The 15,492-nt window shown below is 42.4% G+C and overlaps 1 protein-coding gene across 1 annotated transcript in view; it reads left to right on the top strand.

Moving 5' to 3' along the window:
- PDX1 (pancreatic and duodenal homeobox 1) overlaps window positions 1-3,024 on the top strand; it is a 6,197-nt gene extending 3,173 nt beyond the window's left edge. The window contains exon 2 of the mRNA XM_069080239.1: window positions 2,558-3,024. Within this exon, the coding sequence (XP_068936340.1) occupies window positions 2,558-3,024 (467 nt within the window). The remainder of the gene's footprint in view (window positions 1-2,557) is intronic.
- The last annotated feature ends 12,468 nt before the right edge of the window (window positions 3,025-15,492 follow it).

Genomic DNA, 15,492 nt, shown 5'->3' on the forward strand with positions numbered 1-15,492 from the left:
TCTCTGTCTCTCTGTCTCTCTGTCTCTCTGTCTCTCTCTCTCTGTCTCTCTGTCTCTCTCTCTCTGTCTCTCTCTCTCTCTGTCTCTCTCTCTCTCTCTCTCTCTCTCTCTCTCTCTCTCTCTCTCTCTCTCTCTATCTCTCTCTCTCTCTCTCTCTCTCTCTCTCTCTCTCTCTCTCTCTCTCTCTCTCTCTCTCTCTCTCTCTCTCTCTCTCTCTCTCTCTCTCTCTCTCTCTCTGTCTCTCTCTCTGTCTCTCTCTCTCTCTCTGTCTCTCTCTTGTTACATCCAGGGAGTGGTCCTTAGGCCTTGACCTCTTGAAATGTCTGGGAACAAGAAATCTATGAACTTAGGAAATGGCTAGACTGTGATAGAAGAGGATGGTCAAAAGAGGTACAGGGTAACCAGGGGATAGTGATCAAAAATTGTCTCCTGGCTTCTAGGTAGTACAGGACTCCCATCTACTCCTATCATGATTTAGTATTAAAGTTTTATTAATCATAAGTGCTGGGAAACTTAGAGATCAGTCATGTTCACCACTCCAAATTACTATGATGAGGAGAAATTATTGAAAACAAAGACATTTTAAAAATTATTCGTGCCCACTCTGCAAAAAGTACATTGTCCATTATCCCCTAAGATCTCTCACTTCAGTATCTCCAAAGCTCTGGGTCCCCTGCAGCAAAGCAAGGGAACAGAAGTCTTGCTGCCTCTGAGTTTTTGTAGACAGAATAATAATAACCCAGCCAAAGTAGAAGCTGGAGAATGGGAGTCACTTGCATAGAGCCTTTAAAACAAAATTAACTACAGTACCTTTTGACTACCTTTTTGTGCCTGTAGAACTCAGAACCCTGATAAAGATATCAAGTTAAGGGTAGGCTGAGGAGGTCTTTGAAAAATCTGGTTGGAATGACAGGGGATATGACCTTGAAGCAGAGTACAGAAATGCTGCAACTTACAAGAGCAAACTAAGTTTCTGCACTGGGTGTCATTTATGGGGAGGGGAATGCTCACACCCAGACTAAAAGATCATGTGTGTGTGTGTGTGTAGTCTTAGGAGGGATCTTGGCATCTCCAGATTCTAGTGACAGTGAGAATGTGGATTTGATTTAAATTATGCCTTCCACTAATGGAAGTGTTTGGGGGGGGGGGGGCTGGTGGCAAAGGGGAGAGATAGGTCACTTCTGTTCTGGGTCCAAACTTTCTTCCAGACTCTGAGACCCTTGAAGATTGAACCCCACTAAAAACAAGGGATCCCCCAGATCCCTGCCATTTTTGCCACCTTTCTGAATGTAGGACCAGGGAAATTGTTAGCCAATTTGTCTCTAGTTTGGTTTTTTCCCCCACACTTTCCCTCTACTCCCTTTTACGTTTGAGAGTTTAATCAGGGTTTTTCTGACTAGTAAAACTGAACTGACTCCCTCTCTTTCATACCAGCACACTGAACATTTTCCAGGCCCTCCTACTTCAGTTCAAAGGGAAGAAACTTAAGTGGAAATGGACCAAATCTCCACGGATCAAGATTCATTTCCCCTCTTGAACGTAGGGCATTCCTCGCTCATGCTAAAAGAATAGTTTGTTATTTAATCCTATAGAATAATAAAAACCCCACCTGAGCTATTCAGAGACACCATTCCCCTAAATTACAAGACAGATGTAGCTCTCGGCCTACTCTGGTCACCACTTCTGGGACGCTGGTGTAGGATACAAATCAGGCAGTAGCCCTTTCACTTTACCTTCAGCCCATTTCGCCTCACCTCCGACGAACCCGGAAAGAGAGGAGGCCTGGTTCTCCGAGTCTAGTCTTTCTCCACCGTGTTTTCTCAATCCCGGCTCAAAGGAGTTGAATCTGATTCGGGGTGAAAGCTATTATTATATAGGACGCCATCCATTGCTGCACAATTCTACAGGGTGCAAACGAGAACTCTGAGAGTAGTCAATCACTTGATTGGACTATTGTTTAAAACTCGAGTGGATAGGTGGATGAACTAGTACTCCCAAAAAGTCTCCCAAAAAGTACTACCAAAAAGAATGGTAGGAAGCCAATCTCCAAATCAGAAAGCCTTAGGGTTCAAATTCAGCCTGACAAGTTGTTGGTCCGTGTGACTCTGTGGAAATAAATGACTTTAAATCTCCGTCCCTTCGAGCAGCCTAATTTTCAGGACTATAAATTGAAAGTGGCAGATCTGCATTCCCTCACTGGGAATTTTTTAGGCCAATGAAATTACATTAAAAAAAAAAAGATATAAAAGCGAACTTAATAATGACCAGGAATAGCCTCCGTTTTCTCCTATATAAAGTGAGACTGCTAATGCCTATAGCACCCATGGATTTCGTGAAGTTCGAAAGAGATATAGTATGGACAGTTCTTTGCAAACTTAAAAGTTATACAGAGTAACTTAGCAGTAACCTTAATTAGTGATGGTTGCGGTGGTAAGTGCAATAACGAATAAGACCGCATTCCAGGTAGTTGCTGTTTAATCTGCTTTGAGAGTGTGGGTCGGCCGTAAGGGCTAAATGAACAAATGTCACTAACGTGCGTCCATCCGGTCCCTAACAGGCGGCTCCTACGTGGTGGAGCCGGAGGAGAACAAGCGCACGAGGACCGCCTATACCAGGGCGCAGCTGCTAGAATTGGAGAAGGAATTCCTCTTTAACAAGTACATCTCTCGGCCTCGCCGGGTGGAATTGGCGGTAATGCTGAACCTGACCGAGCGACACATCAAGATCTGGTTCCAGAACCGCCGGATGAAGTGGAAGAAAGAAGAGGACAAGAAGCGAGGTGGGGCTACAGGAGCAGGAGCAGGGGCTGGAGGCAAGGAGCCGGAGCAGGACTGCGTGGTATCGCCTGGGGAGGGAGCCAAAGAAGAGCTGCTCCAGCAAGCTCCGGGGGTGACCGTGCCACCCGCGGCCCCTGCTGCCGCCTCCGCCCGGGAAGGGAGACTTCCTCCCAGTCTCAGCATCTCTCCTCAGCCCCAGCCCCAGTGCCCCAGCGCCCAGGCCGCACGGCCGCAGGAATCTCGGTGAGAGTTGGGCGCCCTTCGAAGCCCTCTAGGAAGGAGGAGACCAGGACTAGGGAGCCCCAGTGTCTGTGTGCTGGGGGCAGGAGTCAGAAGTAGTGCCTCCCTCACCCTCCACTGCTGGACTCGAACATTGTCTGAGTCTAGAGGAGAAACACTGCGCAACCTTGTACTTGCAAACTTTTGCGCGCAAACATCGGGCGGGAGAGAGTGAGAGAAACAAATTGCTGTTTTTGTGTTTTTGTTTTTAAATTTTTAGATTCTTTTTCTGATGTTGTGGTGACTGGAGCAATGTGGTTTTTGTGTTGAGTCACGAGCCTGGCAGGCGCCTCTGAAACTCCTTAACAGGCTTCCGAGAGTCAAGCTCCGGAGTCTCTGTTAGGAGCTTTCCCTTAAGAGCAGCCTCCTCCAAATAAAAGTAAATTAGATTAAACTGTGATCTGCCACCTTTATGGGCTGATGTTTGCTGCTCCCCACGCAGAGGGTTGCAGGAAGGGGAGGTGAGGGAATCCAGGAATCGGTACCCTTCCCAAATACCTATATTATTCATCTCAAAACCATTACTGTCCAAAACATGATTGCTTAGCTATAGAACGAACCATTTCATAGACGTCTGTTTCTGGTTTAGCACCAGTGTAAAGCTGTGGCTGTCGTCGTTTTTAACGTAGTTGGTGTATCAGGTTACAGAGAAAGTGATGCATTTGAAGTTTAAAACAAACTCATTTGAGCAGTCTTAAAAATTGTCTCCCAGTGATCGTCCCTTTTTCCTGAAGACATAGAAATAACGGAATATGGGGAAGTGCTGGAAAAGGAGGGGAGGCGGACAGAAGGTTCTTATGTATCTGTTCTGCATTCTCTCCTGCCTACTGCTCTCAAACACAGAGCGCGCAGGCAGAGGAAAAGACACGAGTGGGCAATTAGGAGAAACGTCTGGCAGCAGGAGGCTCCTAAGCAAACTCTCCCAGAACAAGATTAAGTTGGATCTTTCTGTTTATGACACGCATTTATACCCCATAGCAGAGCACCGAAGGAACCCTTGGTGAAGATAAGCCTGGATTTTTCTGGCGTTCATAAGGAATTTTAATTGTGTCTCTAAGGAGGGTTTTGGATGTCTGCTGGAGATGGAAGCCCAGTATTTGTACTGACATATAGGTATATGTGTGTGTGTATATATATATATATACATGTATACACACATGTGCATACGTGTGTGCCAATTTCAGCATCTTTAAGAATAAGGGAAATGAGTAATGCGTCTCAGTTTTGTGTAGGATGATTTCTCGCTGTGGATTAGGGGGAGGAGAGGACCAGAACTGTGTTTCATTGTCATAGAGAATCCCAGTTACGAAACTCCCGAAATCAACACAGATCAGTACTTGTTCCGCCCCCTTAGAACCTTAGCAGCAAAGAAAAGTCAAGTAATCAATAGTCACCCAGCCCATAGGAGTCAGAAGCTAGACTTGAATCCGGCTCTTCCTGCCTCCTAGACCAGGTCTCTATCAGCTATTTCATTCCGCCTCTCAATATTTTAAGAAATAACTCAATGGTACTTTATGAAAGACTCTATATGCTTTGGGGGTGCATTCTCTGGTGTCAGACACACCAGACATCACTTTGACATCAGGTGATGTTACTGGAAAACATTCAATAAACAATTTTTAAAAATTTTTAGTTATGAAACTCAGCTCTCTTTTCATTCTTGTAGAGATTCAGCTTACCAAAGCAGTTCTAAACAGCAGTTTGGCTTTATTAGGAAGAAAAATCAAATCAAATCAAATTGTCATGCTAATAAGAACGAGTAGCTATTTTTTTTAACGCTTAGATCCTTTTTGTGATACAGTCTGATGGTGCTTTTTTGATTTGTTTGGGTTTTGTTTTGTTTTTTGTTGTTTTGTGTGTGTGTGTGTGTGTGTTTTTGTTTTTTGGTGAGGATTAGTTGCAGTTTATTTAGGTTAAACTTCTCCCATACACCCCGGAACACTGAATAGTCAGGGATGAGCTGGGGGGGGGGGGGGAGTGAGGAAAAATAATGGGCATGGAATTTAACATCGCCTACTGGCTAGCCCACAAAATAGATAATCTGTGGATGGAAAATGAAGAGGTAAGTATACAGTGACACGCTGAAGCCTAGCTGGAAAATCATGTTTTTGAAACCCACCTCTAAAGAGAATTGTCTTCTCAGTTGGGAGGCTAGCCTCTAAGATGAACCAAGTCGTTTTTAAACAATAAAAATAAAGAAAAAAATCCGCTACTCTCTTTAAGGGTTTCTCCCCCGCCCCGAACAATAAATATTCTGAAACTGTCCAGATTTCAAGTGTCAATCTATCTCTCGGGAGTGGTGTTTGATTTCGTTGCCAACAGACTTGTAATACAATGCACTTGGAGTTTTCTAGGATTCGGTCTCTATCCTTTCCTCTCTTCAGAACGGTAAAATTAGGGCTCATAGCTGTAGAACTGGAAAAGACTCTAGAGACTATTAGGTGAACCACTAATTTTATATATGAGGAAACTGAGGTCTAGTGAGATGAGGTGAGTGATCCAAGGTCACATTGACAGTAAAGATCGCGGGTGGAATTTAAACCCAGATCCTTCGATTCTCTTTGCACCGCTCCAGGATCCGCCTGTGGGTTGTAGAGAGACTGCAGACCTAGGGCTCATAGGCTGACTGAGTAGGCTCTGTATCTTCCTCACCGCATCCCCCTGCCCCCCAGCCCTGGCTATCTGCCTACGGATTTAAGAGGGGCAGCACGAAGGAGAAAGTTCAGAGCAGGAAAGAGAAGTGGTAGGAAGCTGGTCACAGGGCCCCGGGCCTCTCCTCCTCTGAACGTTCTTGGATGCATTCGGTGGGCTGGGACCACAGCCTTTCAGTCTGATGTAGATACTGAGCCCAAAGTTCTAAATCAGCAGTATTTTTTTCCCTACACTAGTGGTCCCCTACGGTAGTCTCCAGTCCCTCTCCTTCCCTTGCCTTGGGCAATCCTGGACTCTCTGGCCAGTATAGTGGTACTATAGTTTCGCTGCATGGCATAAACTGAATGAAGTTGCAGTTGGACGCAACCAGAACCCGAGCCGGCTGGGGGATGCCAGCGCCTATAAAGGAATGAGCTGTCCTCGAGGACCCGTGGAAGTTCGCGTTAGATTTTCCTCTCCAGCTTCTCTTGGTTAATCCCGGTAACCTAAGGCTAACTCTTTCCCCTAGGTCTTTAAGGCTTTTGCCCTGGAAAGAAGGGGAGGGAGGAGGTGAAGATTCAGAGGAAAATTTTCCCAGCTCCTACCATCTCTCAACTCTGGTTTAGGAGCCTCCGGCTGCCAGATAAATGAGAAAGCCAAAATCCTTTCGAGTCAGAAGGCAGCCATGGCGTCTAGGTCCAGGGAGGTCCTTTGGAGCGCTGATTCTTTAACTCCGTACTGGATAGAAGATCGGACTAGAGAAACTCTCCAAGGAAGAGGAACCAAAGCCGTACACAGGGGGCCCAAGGCAGGAATGACAAAAAAGTCAGTGGGAAGGCACAGGATACAGGGGTCCACGCTGGCTAGGTCAGCACCACTTTCCTCTCTAGAGCGTCTAAAAGGAATCTTAAATCTTGTCACCCCGATAACCCCAAAGTCTTTCCAGGAGAGGAAAAAAAAAAAGGAATTTCTGACCTTCCAGGTGGAAACCCAAGGTCAGACTTCCCTGATGGCTGGGTGGAGACCGAGGAGCAAGAAAGGCACCTAAATCAATTAAAACCTTGGGAATGGAGGTGGTCTGGGGAACTGTACGCTCCAGCTGTTGACAGTCTCTGACCCCAAACCCATCCAACTTTCCCACCTGAGGCTGGAGAAAGTCATTCTGATAACCGTAGTCAATGTGTTGAAGGCAATGTGATTTCGCTTTCGCAATAAATCCCTTCCGGGAAGCAGAAAGTTACTTGGCTTTTGGTATCTTGACTTTGACAGTTACCAAAGGTTAAGTGACTTGCTTAATTGTCAGAGGCGGGATTTGAACCTTCGCTGCTTCTCCAGCCAAACATCATCGTCCTGGATCCTTCCCTGCGGAGGGTCTTGGGACCATAGGAAGGAGGCTAGTGTCCAGAGAGCCCAAGTTCCTGGGCTGGGGACTAGCACTCAACTTTGGGGAAATAATGGGTGGTGCTGAATGGCCCAGGATCTCTGGGTTTGCGCTCAAAAACCTAAAACTGTTGGCTTCAGGCCAGAAAGCCCCGTTGGAGGGAGCATTTCCCCCTGGCTGAGAACTGAGGATTCTCTGCGTTTCAAGTCTGGTCTCAGGATTTGAAAAAAAAAAAAAATAACCAAAACCAGAAGGGAAAAGAAACAGAGAGGGAGGTTCCTGATACCTCTGTCTGTCACCCTCCCCCCCCCCTCCCGCAGTCAAGGATCCCCAGAGGCTTTCTTCTGATAGAATAGAAATAGTTCTGAATTCGGAATCAATATTTCGAATTATGTATCCTTGACTAGTCAGCCTCTCTGAGCCTATTTTCTCATCCACAAAATGGGACTAATAATAACTTCCACTACCTACCTCACAGGGTTGTTGTGAGGCACAATTAAGATGGCATATTTTAAATGATTAGTAAATTAGGTGGAGTACAAGAGCCTGCTAGCTTCCATTCAAATTCTAATTGTTCCATTTCTTCTTACCTTTAAACAAGGGGGGAAATTACATACACACACATACACACATGTGTATATACATATACACACATATATGCACACATACATATATATAATACTATGTCTCTTTTTAGTATTAACAGTTAATCTACTTACTCAAACATGAATTGGTCGATTCATTTATTATCGCCAAATCACGTATTTTTTGCTCTCCTCATTATTATACCGATACCTCTAGTTAGTCATATAGAGAACATCACTAAAATAGTCTGGTAATTAACAAAAAAAAATGAATAACCTGACCTTGAAATCTATATAAATGTTAGAATTCTTTTTCTTCTTAGTCGGAGGACACGCCACTTTCTGCCCGGGAATCGCAGCTTGAGTAAGGAACAGCGTCAGTGGCTTTCACCCGAGGCTGACTGTGCAGCTTCGCAAGAAAGTAAAAAAAGAAGACACTGACACAGAGGGTCTTTCAGTGGAGACCCGTTTTGGCAAACTGGGATTCCTTTCTCTTCAGTTTCCTTATCCTGGAAATGAAGAAGTTGGAAGTGATAGATCCCGAAATAGCTTCTAGCTTTCCATCTCCTCGTGGTTCTACAGTCTGTCCTGTTACCTTGTTTACAACAGGGCACCCCTCGGTTTATATTTCTGACACTTTTTTGATCAGCATGGCCCCTGGCAGGCCGTTCTCCCGGGACCTCTATTTTGTTCTTGCAAAAAAAGACAAACTAAAAGAAAAAGGAATCTATTTACTACAAAAAAAAAAAAGTTACCTAAATAAAACTCTTCCTTCCCCACTCCCCACCCCCCACTCCGAGAATCTGAGCTTAGATTCGAGTTGGGGGAAATGTAACGGTTGTTCCCTAATTTCTTGAAGCATAGGCAACTGGCTCCTGCGCACGGTATAAGGCTCCAGCCTTCTTTACACAACACCTAAACTCACAGCGTGCGCTCTCTGTGAATAGGATTGTAAAACAGTTCCCATCTTCATTCAAAATGCTTTGAGGGAAATCTCGAACCGCGCCCCCTGTCCCTCTATTTCCAGCTGTTGTGGACGCTGGTGAAAAAGAATCCCAAGGATTTCGGAATTCCCCAGAAATTCCCCGCGGGCTCTGGCTACGAGTCTGAGGGCTTTAGAGTCTAGGATAGTCCAATAAAGAGCAGGTATTCCCGCACGCCTTCATTGTTAGTGCCATGCAGACTGGGTGTGCGGGAACCCATTCAGGTGCTAAATGTAACTTCTTTTTCCTCCTGCGCCCCTGAAAACCCTCAGAGAGGGAAAGATGAAGTGGGACCGAGGGCACTGTGGGGTGGAAAATGTGACTGTAACCACGAGACTGAGATTTTGGAGGTTTGGGGAGTTCCCCTCCCTTATCACCCTTTGCTCCCTCTTCCCGAGATCTAGTCCAGCAGCCAATGGTCCATCTCAGAAATTTAGTATAGTAAAAACAGACGAGCCAGGTCACTTCTTCCAAGAAAGATATTTCCCAATGTTTCCAAAAGTATGGTGTTAAGTCTTTACCCGTGGAAGGCAACAGAAACATTATAGGTTGATTTTGTACATGAAAATTCATAACGTGAGACTTGGCATTTTGAGGTTTATTATTTTCCTTTTCTTACAGGCATCTGGTTTCAGAATAAGTGGTGCCAGATTAAGCACCGAGGGACTGGTGTCTAGAATTCACTTTCCTAGATATTTTAAAAGATGAATTGCTGTCTTCTATTTTATTTTATTTTATTTCTTACACCAATCATTTCCTGATCACTCTTCCCTCAACACTCCCTGGCAACACAGAAAGAACAGTTAAGCAAAACTAACACAGCTACCTGGTCTGGTAATATGTGTATGCAGCACTGCACACTAGTAGTACCCCACCTCTCTATTAAACGGAAGGAAGTGTTTCATCATCTGTCATGGTCATTTTAATTAATCAGAGTTAAGTTACTATTCATTGGTGTTCTTCTACATTATGTCATTCAAAGTGTATTATTCTCCTGGTTTTGCTAACTTTATTCAGAATCAATTTATTCAGGTCTTCCCATCTTTTCCTGAAGTCCTCATAACCCTCATTTCTTACAGAGTATTAGCTAGTATTCTATTATGGTCATCCCACAATCCATGGGCATGTATTTTGTATCCAGTTCTTAGCTCCCACAAAAAGTGCTTCTTTGAATATCCAGATGTATATGGCACCTTTCTTTCTTCCTTTGACCTCTGTGGAGTACATGCTCCAAGGTGGGATGGATAGAGGGTGTCTATAATTTTTAAATTGTTCTAGTTACCCCTAGTCTGGTTCTTTTCTAATACCCCAAATCCTAAACAAGTACTGAGATCTAATATCTATGTCTTCAGGAGATAGTCTGGATATTTGATTATTCCATAAGTGGATTAGTGCATTAAACAGCTAATCTGGGCCATTCAATGTTTCATATTCTTTCTTTGGTTCAATGCAGGGTTTGTTGTCTTGCCATATTACTTTTTCTCCACCCACTTACACCAAGAATTCCTAAGAGTTTCTCTCTAATCAAAGCCATAAATATATACTCAGGTGACTGGTCTACCAAGTTTGAGGTCCACCACTTAGTAATGTAACTGTGAGCAAATAACTTAACCTATCTGAATTCCAGTTTCTTCTCTTGTAAAATGGATATAATAATCCCTACCCTACTTCCCTCATACAGTTATTTTGAAGAATAAATCAGTTAGCCTCTGTGAGAGCACTTTGTTAGCATAAAGGATTACATAAATGTAATACATTATTTTATTGTCTATCTCTGAAATGCCCTTTTCCCTTGACATATATACTATCAATCAAAAAGCATTTTAAGCACCTATTATATGTCAGCCACTGTGCTAAAAGCTGGAGATACAAAGAGACAAAAGACAGTCCCTGCCCTCAAGGAGCTTATAATCTAATGGGGGAGACAGAATGCATATATATATATACATATACATATATATGCATATATATATACACACATATGAGACAAGCTATGTACAGGATAAATAGCAAGTAAGGAACTAAGGGAAAGCACTAGAATTAAGAGGGGTTGGGAAAGGCTTCCTGTAAGGAAGGAGATTTTAGCTGGTACTTAAAGGAAGCTATTATTTCATTATCTTTCTAAGTACTGGCTAAATACAATCCTTGGCTGTCAACATATGTCTTGCAGGAGGCAGGATTGTCTTAAATTGGTAAATGCTCAGTGAGCAAGAGTACCACACAGCACCATACACAAGAGATTCATAAGGTTTCTTCAGTGATGATGATGAAAAAAATATCTAGATCATTGTCTGAACTTTCTTGCTTGTGGAGACAAGACCATTAAATACTGGCAAATGTGATTTCTGGGAGAAAGTATATTAAAACAAGACATCTGGGGACATACAGAGACCAATTTGAAATGATGAAATTATTGAAGGGGGATTAAAATTTAATTTTATGCGTAAAGATAACACATCACAGTTTCTTCAACTTCCTCTAGGAGTCATATTTCACCAAAATTGGATCATCCACACATAAATCCAAGATCTGCACGGAAAAGATTTTCTCCTCACTTATTCTGGCCTGGACTCTTTGGACACTTACTAGTTGTATGGCCCTGGCTAAACTTTGATTCCTCCTCTGTACAATGATGCTAATGACACTTAAGTAACCTACCTCCCAGGATTTTTGTAAGGAAAGAACTTTGTAAACTTCAGAGTTCTATTGAAATCTGACTTCTCATTTTTTTCACCTTAACATGCCTGCTAGGTTTGACATGATAGTGGGGAACCAGATTAACACTGTGATGTAAGCTGAGTTGGGCAATGGGCAACAGAGAATAGAGAGGGTCCACTTCACTACAGCTTTCAATGATGCAACTCTTGGATCACTGAGCTGATGCTACAGGAAAACCTCAGCAACAGAACAGCCAGTCCATTAGCTATCTAAACCTTCTAGAAAGGAGGGACTTTTAAAGGACTTTAAAATAGCCTCAAACACTGCTAATAACCATAACTGCAAAGCAAAAGAGAGTCATAATTTGTTTGAGGCACAAAAAGTGTGGGCTGTACCTCCAAAATTTGAACCACATCTATATACATCTGTAATGTCATTCCCTCAATACTAAATGATATGTGTTTGTATTACATATGTAGGTATATAAAATGTGGACATTTCTTTAACATTACATTATTATGTATATATATTTTTGCATTCTGAGTTTTTTCAAAAATCTCTCCCCCTGGGGTGGCTAGGTGGTGCAGTGAATAGAGCACCCACCCTGGAGTTAAGAGTACCTGAGTTCAAACCTGGCCTCAGAGACTAAAGACTTACTAGCAGTGTGACCTTGGACAAGTCACTTAACACCAGTTGCTCTACCTTTCCCCGTCAAAAAAAAAGTTTAAAAAATCTCTCCCCCTGCACCCTTAGAAATAAGAAGTCAACATTTTTTAAAGCATATTAAATTTGTAAATCAAACATCTTATTCTAAGCTCTACCATTCACCAGCCATTCGATCCTAGAGGTACCATCTGAAACTCAGCTTCCTTATCTGTAAAATGGGGGGATTTTATACTTGTACTCTGCACAGAGGATTATTATAAGGAGAAAAACAAAATAATGTATGTAAAACACTTTATAATGATGAACTATTATATAAATGTACATAACTAGTTTTTCATGTTTCATCATGGGTGACCATAACCAAAGAATTTATCAGCTAGTAGTAAACCTACCAATGACTTCCTCCATATTTATATTAGTTCTTAGACAGAAGACACAGACTAACCTCAAGATCATAACTGGCACCTCTCAAACTTGGGAGAACCTATCAGACCCTGTGCTCTCCTGGCATAGCCTATGAGAAACCATTGTTTTAGAATGATGAAGAAACACATAGTGTAGTGGGAAGATTATTGGGTTTATTTCTAGTTGTACCAGTTATGTCACTTAACCTCTCTTTAGTAGCAAGGTTAAGTGGAGTCCAGAAGATCTGAGTTCAAATGTGACCTCAAACACTTCCTAGCTGTGAGACCCTAAGCAAGTCATCTAGCCTGTGTCTGCCTCGGTTTCCTCAACTCCTCAAAGAGTTGTTTTGAGGATCAAATAAGGTTAAATTTGTAAATCTCTTAACACAGTGCCTGGCACATAGTAGGCACTTAATAAATGATTGTTCCTTTTCTCTCTTCCTCCCCCCTTCCCTTCAAATGTGACAGTTGGGTTTAATGGTCTCTAAGGTTTTCTAGTTCTAGGGCTTATCAGGCAGAGCAGGGTTTCTACTAACAACAGGATGTTATTTGGTCCCTAATGGGGGCAGTTCTCTGCCCAAAGATCGCTTACTGACTAATCTTATTTTCCCTAAACAGATGATATAATGGGCAGAGAGCCAAAATACATGTAGCCACGTTCAGTGTAATAAGATTGAACATCGAGATAATATCACACAGCAATATATGGTTGGCATTTGAACTCTTGTAATATTTTATATTTGATTAAAATGCATATTTTAGTAAATCTCTTCAATGAGAAAGGAGTGCAGGACTTGTGAGCCCAGTAGAAATATGGCTTCTTAAACATGATAGTTGTCCAGAGAAGTCCAGTTGTGCCTAAAGGGTACAACCTACTCAAGGGTGGGTTACCTATAAAGTAGCTATTAGGACCATACACTTCCACAAACATTTGCTAAGTATGTGGCACATGCGTGTAGTCCCTTCTATCGGGGAGGCTGAGGCTGAGACTGAGGCTAGTGGATCTCAAGCCTTAAAGCTCTGAGTTGCAGTTGGCTAAGCCAGGTTTGCCCCAAGTCTGGCACCAATATGATCAGCCAATGAGAATTGGGAGTCACCAGGCTGCCTAAGGAAAGGAGAACCAACCCAGGTCAAAAGGCCAGAAATGGAGCAGGTCAAAGTTCCTGTGTCAATCAGGAGTGGGATTGGGCCCAGGAGTTTCCATTTCACACTTACAGTCTGGTGAGATTTGGAAACCCAAATCTAAAACCCTATTACCCATACATAACATTGTATCTCCTATCCCTGAGTCTTTGCAAGACTATTATTCAGGCCTAGTATGCTCTCATTCCTTACCTGTGCCTCTTGGAACCCCTGAATCCCTCAAGGCTCATCTCAAGCCTCATCTTCCCTTCCTGGCCTTTCCCCATTCCTGCCCTTGTCAGTTTCTTCTCTGAAATGATCGTTTTATACTCATTTATTTGTATGTGTGTTGCATTTATCTGTGAACATGTTATACTAATTCCTCCCCCCCCCCGACTGTAAGCTCCTTAAGGGAAAGGACTATATTGCTTTTGTATCTGCATCCCTAACACCTTGCACAGTGTCTTGAACAGTGCTTGGCATAGTGCCTGGCACACAGTGGTGATTAATAAATGCTTGCTGATTGATCAAATAGCCTCCTTAAGAAAAGAGACTCTGCTCCAAATCACTAATAGCAAGAAGGAAAAAAAAAGGTGGGAATAGTCATTGTTGGAGGGATTTTGGGAAGACAGGCACATTAAGGCATTGTTGTGCATGAGCTATTAATCTGTAGAGTCACTGAAAAGCAATTTTGAATGATACAAATATAGTGACTAAAATGTTCATACCCTTTAACACAGGGATTCCACTATTAGGCTTGTACCCTGAGGAGGTCTTGATAAGAAGAAAGTACACATATTCACCAAAATTATTTGTTGCAGCACTATAAAAGATAACAAAGAATTGGAAACAAAGTAGATTCCACTGATCAGGGAATGGCTAAATCAGCTATGGTATGTGAATGTAACAATATTACTATGCTCTAATGTGAAGTATACAGAGCAGCATGGAAAGATCTGTATGAACTGATGCAGACTGAAGAGAGCAAAGAAAACAAAAAACAATACATATAATGACTGCAACAATGTAAACCAAAAATCCCAATGTAAACAGAATGAACCACCCTCTTCCCCATCAAAAGTGAATGTTGATTAAATCTAGCCTCAGACACTTAACACTTAACTAGCTGTGTGACTTTAGGCAAGTCACTTAACCCCCAATTGCCTTGCCTTTCCCTCTCCAAAAAGACAAAAAAAAAGTGAATGTTGAAAAATCACAAAAAACAAGCATGGCTATGTGGCTCAAAAGAAGAGACTTAAGAAGACATTCTCCTCACCCCCCTTATTGGAGATCAAAGGTCCACAAGTGCTACACAGCGCATGTTTTCAGACTTTTTCAACATAGCAGTCATTTACAATTATTTTTCCCTATCTTAAAAAAAAATATTGTTTGTTAAATGGGATTGTTCTCGGGGAGAGGTAATGGAGAATGATACCATGGAAACTATGAATGTCATAAAAAACAAAGAGCAATAAAAACTTATTTAAAAAAAAAGAAAAAACATCAGAGACTGATTTTTTTGTCTTTGCATCCCTAGCACCTCACCTTAAACCTAGGTGGCACTTAAATATGTTGTTGAGTGAATCCATCTGAGTATCCACAGAATTCTGGAGTTGTAAATGACTGCAGTTTTATGTAATCTATCTATGTGCCACTCTTAATGCATGTGAGAGAAATAAGAAACACTTCATCTGTTAAATAAGATCCCTTAGTAACTCTGGAAAGGGTGGAGGAATATCATTGGACTTGGGGAATCTCCTGAGCACCCCCAAAATAGAATTTGCTACTCAATTATCTGAACTGTGGTGTTGATGGTCATCTAGAGAGTCACTCACTACCTCTGCTTTCAGAGCAGAGTCATGGTAATAATGGCAATTCCCTAGATCATTTAAGCAACTTCCATCAATTTAGCACATCGTAGTAATATCAGCTTAATTTCTCTTCCTTTCTCCATCACTAGTCATTACTCTTTATATCTTTAAGGCTTAAAAAATATATTTGCCCACA

Source organism: Petaurus breviceps, unplaced genomic scaffold (assembly GCF_028583685.1).
Source record: "Petaurus breviceps papuanus isolate PSGF00001 unplaced genomic scaffold, PetGlider_PUasm1.0 91133, whole genome shotgun sequence".
NCBI lineage: Eukaryota > Metazoa > Chordata > Mammalia > Diprotodontia > Petauridae > Petaurus > Petaurus breviceps.